General features: G+C 33.4%; 1 protein-coding gene across 3 annotated transcripts in view; it reads right to left on the reverse strand.

The window, feature by feature from the left end:
• Window positions 1-5071: 5071 nt before the first annotated feature.
• CGGBP1 (CGG triplet repeat binding protein 1) overlaps window positions 5072-11445 on the reverse strand; it is a 6789-nt gene continuing 415 nt past the window's right edge. The window contains exons 1-3 of one of the 3 annotated variants that reach the window (XM_025042491.1): window positions 11224-11402; window positions 10827-11060; window positions 5072-8959 (exon numbers count right to left, since the gene is read on the reverse strand). In XM_025042491.1, coding sequence (XP_024898259.1) covers window positions 8437-8940 — 504 coding nt within the window. In that variant the 5' untranslated portion in view covers window positions 8941-8959; window positions 10827-11060; window positions 11224-11402 and the 3' untranslated portion in view covers window positions 5072-8436. Of the gene's footprint in view, window positions 8960-10826; window positions 11061-11223; window positions 11403-11445 lie in introns of those variants that run through there. The other 2 variants (XM_015600173.1, XM_006926246.2) reach the window with 2 other exon arrangements.

Below are 11445 nucleotides of genomic sequence, written 5' to 3' on the forward strand. Positions count from 1 at the left end.
GTTTTTCTGGCAATATATATTTATATTATAAATATAATGTAAGAAAATATCAAACCACCTTATAAACTGAGGAACAAGATTGAGAAAAGCTCTAGATTTCTTAATACAATACCAGATACTAAAAGACAATGTAGCAATGCCTTCGAATGATCAAATAATATTATTTTCAACATTCTTAGCTCAAGTTTCAATTAATCGTAAAGGAATGATGAAGCTATTTTCAGTCAAGCAAGACATCAAGAAATACACCTTCCATACATTCTTTCTTAGGAAGCTTAGTGAGGATGTGCTTAAACCAAGCAATGGATTGAACAAGGTATAAGTTGTGGAACAGGATGTAGCCAGAAAAGCAGCAAAGCGGGAGGAAAGAAGACTGAGAAGGAAGGTCTCTGGGAAAGTAAATTATATTGATAGTCTGACATATTTAAGCATTTGAAAGTTATCTGCCATATACTGGTATATAGATATTTGCTGGATCTCTTGGTGCATTTGGAAAAGAAGAGAAAACAAGCAAATAAAAATTATCAAGATGATTTTTAAAAAGTATTAAACTTGAAGAAAGAAAAAGAAAATGAGAAAGGAAATAATCACAGTACACTATTTGGTGTACTGTTCAGCAGTGAAAAATCATTTACATGGCCATAAAAATGGAAACATTTTGTATTAATTTTAACTACATAAAAATCTTATGATGAGAAAAAGTATGGGATAATGCTAGTGGAAAAGAACAAACTCTTCATTTTTAGGCATCATATCTTAAATTGACCAATCAAAATTGTAGTATAATCACATATCATTCAGAAATATGAAAGTAGAAGAAGAAACAGGTAAAGGGTTTAAAGTAGGTGGTGATGGGGGAACTGAAGAATAGGGAAGGGTGAGAGAGTAAGGCAGGGATTTCTGATAAATTATTTAGCATTATTTGATTTTTAAAACCATGTGCATGTATTCACCGATGTTCAGAGCAGCATTAATCAGTGGCCAGGGCATGGAAACAACTGAAGTGTCCTATGACAGATGATTGGATGAAGAAGTGGTGGTAATACATACAATCAAATATTACTCAGCCATAAGAAGAGATGAAATATTGCCATTTGCAACATGGATGGACCTCGAGATAATCTTGCTATGCAAAATAAGCCAGACAGAAAAAATTGAAAATCACATGATATCACTTCTACGTGGGATATAAACCTGAAAGCAACAAATGAACAAGACAAACAAACAGAGACTCATGGACATGGACAATAGACTAGTGGTTATCAGAGTGTAGGAGGAAGCGGAGAGGGGAGAGGTAGATGGGGCAAAGGGAATCAAATATGTGATGACAAAAAGAAATCTAACTATGGGAGGTGAACACACAGTGTAAATATATATATGCCTTACTGTTTAAGGGTATAGTTGAAACTTATTGGATTTCGTTAACCAATGTCACCATAAAAAATTAATTACTTTAAAAAAATATGTGCATGTATTATTTTGACAAAAATAACAAATTAAAAAGAAAAAGAATGCAGAAGCAGATAAAATGATACCAAAATATGCTGAATGTAATTTGAAAACCTATTTCTAAATGCTATTTCTTTCATAAATGTAGTATGTTGATTGATACTCTACACAGACTTAAGAAAGCAATTAAGTCAATCAGTAATAGTATTAGCATCATTCTCAATATCAGTTAAGAAACACAAAAGTCAAAGTGACAGACACAGTAATAGACACCTTAGCGAGTTTAAGGTTAATTGCAGTTAATCACAGTGGCAGAGAATTTTATTGTAAGACCTATTTCTATAGAAATGTAGACTCTGGAGTCATGTGCATGTATCATTTGAAGATACTAGATTCAGCTTTCTGGAAGTATTTGCAGTTTGAATTACAAAAATCTGTTCCATTTTATGGATATACCTAAACATGTGGATTAATGACCAAATGAATTCTAGACATGACTTTTCTACTTAAAACTCTTCTGATCAGTGAGTTGATAATATTTTGTATTAGCCAAAGGTAGCTATAAAACCTGCAAGGGGGGAAAGATGAAGAAACCTTAGAAGAGGAAGAAGGAAATCAGACAGGAAAGAAATTAAGAACAGATGGTCATTGGTATGGAGAAAAATTGTACCTTGATTGTCATTATTACCATACTGAGTACTAAAGAAATTACTGTTGTGTCTGTAAGCAAGGAGACATTAGGCCACCCCTCAGGAGAAAGAATATTCAAAAGACTGAAGTTCCAAAATAGTAACCATCATGGAGAGGAATAGAGTCGGATGACAAATCATTACCAGACATGGAGTTCTAATCCTGATCTAATGCCAGTTTTCTGAAATAGGAAATTAAGGTGTTATATAGAATTGATGTTATAAAGAACTACCTGATGATATTTTATGACATTCATTTTATTCTTTATATTAACTGACAAATTTTGAAATATGTCTACTGAGTTTCAGCAGTGATTAAATTTGTGTTTTTTATAGTCATAATTGAAGCACAGTGGAGTAAGACATACAATTACTGTGAACAACTAGAAAGTTTAGACTGTAGAAGAAAAGTACAGGATTATTAAAGTCATAGCTTTGAAATTGGTTCTCTATTACACACTTAGTAATGAATAACTTGGGAAGAGGAAGATGACAATTTTGTAAATGTGCAACTAACTTTTATAAAACTAAATTCTAAAGAATTTAAAAAGATTGTTTTAAAATATTTTTCAGCAATTAAAATTATTTAATATTCTTATTAGTAAGGTAGATGAATTATGTGATATTGCATTCTTTACAATTTGGATGTAACTATTGTGCAAGCAGGTTTCAGTAAAAGTCTACTTCATATTTATGTGTGTGACAAAAATCCATGTGCTTGTTGTAAATAGGTCAATATACAGGGGTGTATTTTTAAAAAGGCAAATATTCCCCCCTGCCCTATTCAATATCACTACTTGTCAGTAATCTTAATAACATATGGTGTGTCCATCACCTCATACAAACATAGTGTACTTCCATAGCATTGTTCCTTTTTTTCTCAAAGTGAGAAAATCCACTGAGCAATTTTTCAAACCTTAGCAATATTGTAGACATCTTTTCTGATCCATACGTTTAGATCACTGAAGGCTCCATAACATGGATATGTCATAGTTTTTGGACCATTCCCCTATAGCTGGACATTTATAGTATTTGTTTCCAGCGTTAAAATGAACTTCCTTTTACATATATCTTTACATATTGGCTTATTCTGTAGAATATACTCATGTAAGTGGAACTTGCCAGATTAAAAATAATGCATCTTTTTATTATTATTATTACTACTGAGTAGGTACTACGTGAGCATGATAAGAAAAATTTCAAAGAGGAAAAAAGCATATAAAAAACAATGATTTCCATTACACAGATTTTCTTTATGCTTAAATAGAAAAATTTAGAGAGTTCATCATCTAATATATATGCCAGCCCAGGAGGTTGGATTATGATCATCATTAGTTAATGTATGATTAGGTAGACTATTGACTATCACTGATAGCCAATACTCATTAAAGCTATTGATTTACAATGAGTATTGAATTAAAATGTGTGGCAGGTTCTTACTTTACTAGCATTTAAATTGATTAATCCCATTGCTTAGTAGATTTTAATCTGGAAATTGATATTTTATGGATTTCATAGTCTACCAGGTTTTCAAAGGATATGCAGACCATATAATCTGCAAATTTTCAATTTTTATTGCTGTTCTTGTATGAAATAAGACTTCAGGAATCAAGATGAAACTGGCGATAATTATTTGGCTGGTAACTAATTAGTCTCATGAAGAATGCTTAAGGAGATACTTAGAAAAAGCGATGTGAAACTCCCCCACCATCATTTTTTGAGAACGAATCACCACTAGAATTAAAGGCAGGAATTTTTTTTCTCTGATGTCCCTATTGGCTAGAGTAGTATCAGGCACATAAGGACTCAATAAATACTAGTCGATTGCATAATATTCGAATTTAACCAAGAACTCGAAGACATGGGCTTTTAAATTATGATTCCAACATTTAAATGAGAGATCTAAGCAGCATTCACTCTAAATAGTATGTATATAAAACAATTGAAATCAAGTAATGTACTGGAGGGGCAATCAGATGGAAGTTGTGCCATACTTATCAAATGTATCCTATAATGTCACCCCTATTTTACTTCCTAGTTTTAGCTTTCAAAGGGCTAAAAGCTGGTCTGATCCTAGAAGCATCTTTCCATCGTGACATATCATATTAAAGGTACATAATACAACCCAATTTACACAGGAGAAACAAACAAACAAACTTATGAGACCTAAGGGTACATACATTCAATTGGTTTACATTTAATAAAGGTTATGATGAGATTATTTAGGAAAAATAAAGACATGTCTCTGATGGTTTGGAAATATTAAACTGGAAGCAGAAATATTGACTGATTTGTTAAGGTCATACCATTTTGATTCCAGGAAAAATAGAAGCTACTTTATACAAATAGAAGTGAATAGAATTTGACAAATAGGAGTGACTAGCCCTCAAAACTATGTAACACTACTAAAAAGCAAGACAATTTTCAACTTCTATGCATTTTCTTGCCCCCAGTGGCAAATAAGAACATAGCAAATCTTTCAAAAACCTGATAAAACTTATGAGATGCAAATTATGCTTGGCTTTGATAATTGGTATTTCTAAAAGTAGAAAATTAAAATGTTCCCAATTATAAGCACTAATTTTACTTAAACATTACCTATATAACTTTTTTTGGAAAGGTCTATCTGTAACTACAATGTGAATCTAACTTGACAGAATATGTGCTTTAATATTGGGCATAAGGATGAATAATTCTACAGATATAATAGAAAAATAAAACTCAATTAGTAAAATTCTCTAGATCTTTTGGAATTATTCTGTTAATCTTTTGGAAATGTTATTCACTCATAAAAAAATGTGCTTTAAAACTTCTGAAACAAATTCTTTTCGAAATTTATTTCTAAAAGTCAGAGACAAAACTTTAAAAGTAACATTTATACTAAGAATACATGCGTGAGCAAAAAAAAAAAAAAAAGCACGGGAATACAAAAATGAACATAGCAAAATTTTAATGAATACAATATTCTGGATACAAGTGGAATACCACTAGGTAAGAACTGTATTTACCTCAAAAGTCTATGATAGTATGGATTGAGATAAACCAAAGTTTAGGTAGCCACTTCACTACTCACATTTTAATCAGTGCTGATCAAAAGCTAAAGTAATTTATTCTAGGCTAAGATTTTCAATGAAATTATAGAATGAATTATTTAATGAAGGTGATCTGTACTCATTTAAAGGCAGCTGGAGCAAGTCAAACCACGGAGAGCCCTTACAAAGACTAAGTAAGCACCAAATAATGAATTGTTTGTGGCTTTCATTTTGGGTCACCTTAAATTTTATTTTGTTTAAAATGTGTTTTCCATTAACATTAACATATAAATTCTTTCAGGCAAAGGTTTTAACATGGAGCTTTCTATGTAGAGATCCTACCAACTGTTACTTACAATAGTTTTTAAGCAATGAATACTTCAGAACAATTCCAAGCCCGTACTTAATGGGTTACAATTCTAAGATGCAGAACTTTTTCTTTAAAGTTTTCTGGTCCCTGAAAAGTAGGGCCAAATGTATTAACTGGAAGTAGCATTTGTTTGCAAAAGAAAATCTTACGCAAAGATGATAATGAATAAAATAACTATTTAGGCTCGCATATACAATCTTTCTCAATTTTCATCTGGTAAGAAATGATTACAATGTCCTTCAGGCTTAGTATACGCCCCAAAGAATCAAAAGAAACCAACAAGGAATTGAACATTTCAACAAGCTGGGAACTATTTACTGTAAGCATAGATAGAGTGAAATTCTGAAAGACACACTACCATACTTTGATAAAACACTATTAACAGGTAAGCATGTGTTGAAGGCAGTTTATAAACGAAACATTACAAATCTTTTTTATGCATACAACTTATAAAATAGAAAAAAAATTGCTATTTTCCCAATAGTATAGCATCACACTAACACTATATAGTTAAGATTGAAAGCTTCTGTACACACATCCACTACACCTCAATCGCAGCAATGCACCTCTTAGACATTCTCATTTGTTATCTAACATATGCCAACCATGGTTTTACGAGAATTGTTCGTTTGAGCAGGCTACAACAATCATTCTGCTTTATCCATTTGAGACAAAGTTAACCAGTTTCAGGAAACGAAATTTTATTATCAGTAAAGAAACATATTAAACCTACACAACAGGATGGAAAATGCTTCTAAGGACATGATATAATCCCAACTGGTGGATGGCTTATGTCCCTAGATATAGGTATGCAGGAATAGTTAGAAGCCTGGAGAAATACATTAAGACATTCGAGACCTAAATGACCAACACATCAGTAACTACTAGAAACTCAGATGTGAATTATTGTTTTTCCAGTGGAACATTATCCAATTTTACTGCTTAAGACTACTCAAAGCTGTTCTGCCACTATGTGTTTGCTGTCCGTGCAAATTAATATCCAAATAGGGAGCAGTCTGAATCACACAGAACTTTGAAAAATTAGAATGATTGTGTATCTAACTTTTTGTATTCTGAAAATAGTGCTATAAAACTCAATTTTATTATCTTCCCAGCTTCTTAGACCTTCTACCATTATAGGTAACTTAAGCATGGTTGCCTGCAAATTCTTTACTAGAGGAAGTAAAAGCAAAGCACATTTTGGTTGTTTTACTGCTGGTTTCATGTATGTGCTTTATCAATGAGAGTACTACTCCAGGCATTTATTGTGCTACTTTAACTGAACATGAGAAAAATTGGTAGTTCAAATTTTGACAAGTGATTTTGGGGGATGGGGGTGGCAGGCATATTTAAAATGAAATAACAAAATTTCTACATAAAATCTAAAATCAGATGGGCATTTGTGACCACCTGAACTAGGAACTTAAGTCTGTAAAATAAACTTATGCATGGAAAGCTGTTTCTGAAAAATATAAAATCTAACCTTGTTCTTACTCACTTTGGCTTTAAAATGAAGATGTGGTAAAATGACCTCAACGATAACTCCCATAGGACATCATTTGTCAATGTTTTGCAATAGAAATATATTTTATAAGTATTTTAACTTGAATGTTTTCAAAGAATGTAAGATTTTTTTTAAAGCTCTATTCCAAGTTTTCAGCTGTTTAGTTTTTAAAAAATACAATTTGGGTCTCCAACAAAGAGGACATAACTGGGCTAATTAAGCTACTTTGATAACCTTAAAGGATAGTGAGATTCAGATAAAGATCATTACCTGAACATGGTTGACCTTTAACAGAACTGATTATTTCCTCACCCAAACAGTTATGCAGGATACTGCCAGATATCTACTACAAAAATTTTGCCAGTATTTTTAGACAATTGTTTACCATTGTTTAAAAACCTTGTATCACCAGAGGCAAAGCACATAAAAGTGAAAGTAAACCTGTTTCTAGTCTATTTCTCCTAAACTCTTATAAAATCATATGGAAAAATTATAGAAAGTAATTTCCTTATTATCAGCCCCAAATTACTAATTTTCTGTAAAAACAGAAAACTCAATCATAAAATGTCTACCTGTTTAAATTAAAATGCCAATCCTTAAGTCTTCTAACGAGACATTAAAAAAAAAAAACTTACAAATTCAAAATACTTGAAAGCTATGGTTCAAAAACTCGTGTCTATAGTAAGAGACTAAAATCATGTCACTGCAAAATTCCCTGTGGCTTTTGGCACTGACATTAAAAGAAAGATTTTAGTCTTTTGGTCATCTGAAGCTGCTACTAAATACAATAAACCTTTAAAAAGGGGAAGAAAAGACTGAGCAACTGAAGAATAGTTAACTACATCATATACAAATAAAGTATGGTTTGATATAAAGTCTGCTAGGGATCTGAAGATACAAGAAGTTTCCCACCATCCCTTCTTTTTTGAAGAGGATCCTCTAATCAGAAATAATGCTTTTAAGTTACTGTAAGTGGTGTTGCCTGGCAGCAGCTTCAATTTCCTAGGCTAGTCTTCAATCCAAGTAATTAAGTAATCTCACAAGGAATAATCATACATGGCAATAGGGTAAAAAGGCAGGGCAGTTCTTCCATGCACAAACATTTCAGGAGAAAAACCATCCATTTTAAAGATAACCATCAGGTTTAAGGTATCCTAGCACACTCTAAACCCTAAGTTTTGCTTTACACCATTGGTGACTAAAATCAACAATAAGTTTTACGGTGGTTTTTTTTGTTTTTTGTTTTTTTTTTGCCTGCAACTATATACACATTGCAAAACTATTCTGCATCACATGATTTTAAATGAAATAAATATAAAAATGAACCACACAATCAACACATAACTTTAATACTCCACATTATTTATCTTGATCACAATGGTGGTAACCTTGTCAACAATCTTGTGAGTTGAGGAGTTGATTCTCATTCTCATATCCATCGGGCAGATATGCTCTTCTCAGCTGGTCTGACTTAGGTATGGAGCCTCCATTCTTCACATGGCGAGACAGGAAAGCACGGACTGCTGGGTGATCAGCCTTCTCAAGTGGGATATTGGCTTCCAGGCACATTTTCACAAAGTCCTGGATAACACTGACTTTCTCTGTTTGTGCAGTACTGTTGCACTGAAGGGATGCAGTTAGGGGCCTCTGCTTCTTTCTCACATTCTGCTCTTCAAATTCTGCCTTCCTCTTGGTATGAGTCTTTGACTTGAGATGGTCACTAATGGCAGACTTGCGAACATGATTGAGAACCACATTGCAAGAAGTGCAGAAGAGTTTTCCTCCATCTTCGTGCAGCTCACCTCCAAACTCAGTGACTCGATCCAGGGGAGTCACATACAAAGCAGTCTTAGAACGGTTTCGAGCAGGTGGTGCTGTCACAACAAATCTTTCCATTCTGACTTTGAATAAGGTTCTTTCAAGACAAAAGAAACAAAGTGTTATAGCAACAGTTCATTCAGGCAGCAATTAATAAAAGAAAAGTATAAACACTTTTAAGATTAAAGACTTCAGAAAAAACATCAAATTAATAAACCGTGTCCATTAAGTCTTAACTTATCTGGAATATGTAAGGGAAAGCAAAACCAGAGCAAGTTACTAGTAACAACTAGGTCCATTCCTTGATTTTGAGGAAATTCAAATATATTAGAACCATGAAAAAAGAACTTCAACTATCTTAGATGTCACTATCATTTAGGAAAACCTAATCACAGGTCAATATTTAGGGTATTATTTATATTAACTCATCCAAATCAGACATGTATTTAGGTTTTAAACAGCTTCTTTTCCTTTGCAGTTCTGGGGCAACTAATTTTAGAGACACAATTGTAGGGAATTGTAAACAAAGTTTGTTCAAATAGGTGGGCAACTAAAATGGCAGAATTTTACATGAAGATGAATATAATCTCTGACATTGCACTGAGAAAAAAGGTAAAAACTAAGACAAACCAAATGCAATTAACATCAGGAACAATGACATAAAATTTTAAAGCCAAAAAGGAAAGTTCAAAATCAGTCATTTTTTAATACATACATACCTCTATTAAGTTTTTCCAAAGGTAATGATCAAGATATGCAAAGTGCTTCTTCTAACACTTGTTTTCACTAGACTAATTTGTTAATTTTTCACTTATTAACTTGTAAGTTAGAACAAAACTAAAAACTTATTAACATAGTGCCTAGTATATGATAGATGGTCAATCACAATTTGTTGATGAAATAAGTAAATGGTTATCTTCATTATTTTCTCAAATACTTAACTCAGAATCAGCTTAATAATTTCTAAGTTTATCCTAATAACGAACTTTTATGATCATTGCCAAAGTCATGATGTTATAGGCACTGAAAACATGAGATAGTGAACAAATGTTGGTGGCAACCGTTTGTTTCTTGGGGCTATCTATGCTTTTGGGCTAAGCTCTTAAATTAACCTAGATATAAGAAATTATAATGAATTTCACAGAATTCAAGGTGGAATTCCGTTCTGTATAAATACATTAAGACATAAATTCCTAAGTGTGTTCATAAGAACTATGCTTTATAAGTATAATCAGAAATGACATTAATCTATACCAAAAAATTCATAGCGGGATAACATGCTCTCTCTCAAAAAAAATTATAAATTGCCACTGTGTTAGACATTTATAGACATCAAACTCAGAGCACTAAATATTTCACAGAAATTCTAGAAAGTATGATAAGGCTTAGGTTTTAATAGGTTTAATTCCTTTTTTTTTTTTTTCCCCATTAAAAAATCTGTTTAATGCATGGTTTTCATGCGCCACATATTGTGTTTGGCTACAGGTTTCCTGCCTCGTAAAGTAGTTAGAGTATAACCATTACACGTTTGCACTTTCAGTTAACGGTTTATATTTTATAATCCTGTAACAAATCAGTCCCAATTATGATTAATGGCTCTGAACTAGTTATGAAAAACATTAAATATTTGTGCCCAGTAATGCCTAAATCTTTCTATGGGAAACGTCTTCTGTCTTTAAATATTTTGATTTTAAACTTTAAGAAACACGTTCGTTTTTCTCTGAAGAATAATGCTCAATCACTTGTGATAATGTGAACAGCCTATAAATTCCAATGTCTTGTAACTTTCACAAGTCTGCTTGTTTTACTGCAGAAACAAATATCCACCCAGTAGAGGATGCTCTAGTTTACAGACACGAAGAACAAAACTGTTTTCAATAGAAGGTAAAGGATATTTTAAATGCAGAAGTTAAAAAGTTAAGAGCAGGAATTAGCCAACAAAAGAGAAGCAGCAAATTACTTACTAGATCAAAATAAAAGTCATCAGAAGTTTACCGGATTAGTTTCCAGTATTTTTCGTCTTGATACTTAGGAGTAAATGGTCCCCAGCGTAAGAGCAGAGAGGCATGAAATCTGGCACTTTCCGTTTGTTCAAACCAGAGACGCTTTCAAATCAGTTTTTCAACAAGTGGTGGTGGGGAAACAGTTTCTGGGCTTGCACCCTATTTTCCCTGCGGTGCCGGGAAGTCATGCCTTTACTGTAATACACGAAAAACAAATGGAAAGAAAAAATGGGGGACGGGGAAAGAAAGAAGGGTGGATGAAAAGATGAACAACGTCAACAACAGCCACCATGCAGGTGTCTTTAAAACCGCTCCCTTTAGGAAACTCCAGACCACATATCCGGATCCCAACGTTTACCCCAACACTCCTCAACTCAGTCTCTTCTCAGTAGTATGCCCCGCTTTGAATCTCCTCCACCGCCCAAGGCCCAAGGGTTGGGGGGTGGGGGAGGGAAAGGCGGGGCGCGGGACTTTCTCGCAGTCTATACGCCCTCCTCCCGCGCCGACCCTAGCACGCCAGCGCCCCACCGCCCCTGCCCCGCTAGCTGGGCAGGGCCAAGTCTCAGCTGCCTGCCCTGGG

The sequence above is a fragment of the Pteropus alecto genome, unplaced genomic scaffold (assembly GCF_000325575.1).
Source record: "Pteropus alecto unplaced genomic scaffold, ASM32557v1 scaffold239, whole genome shotgun sequence".
Lineage (NCBI taxonomy): Eukaryota > Metazoa > Chordata > Mammalia > Chiroptera > Pteropodidae > Pteropus > Pteropus alecto.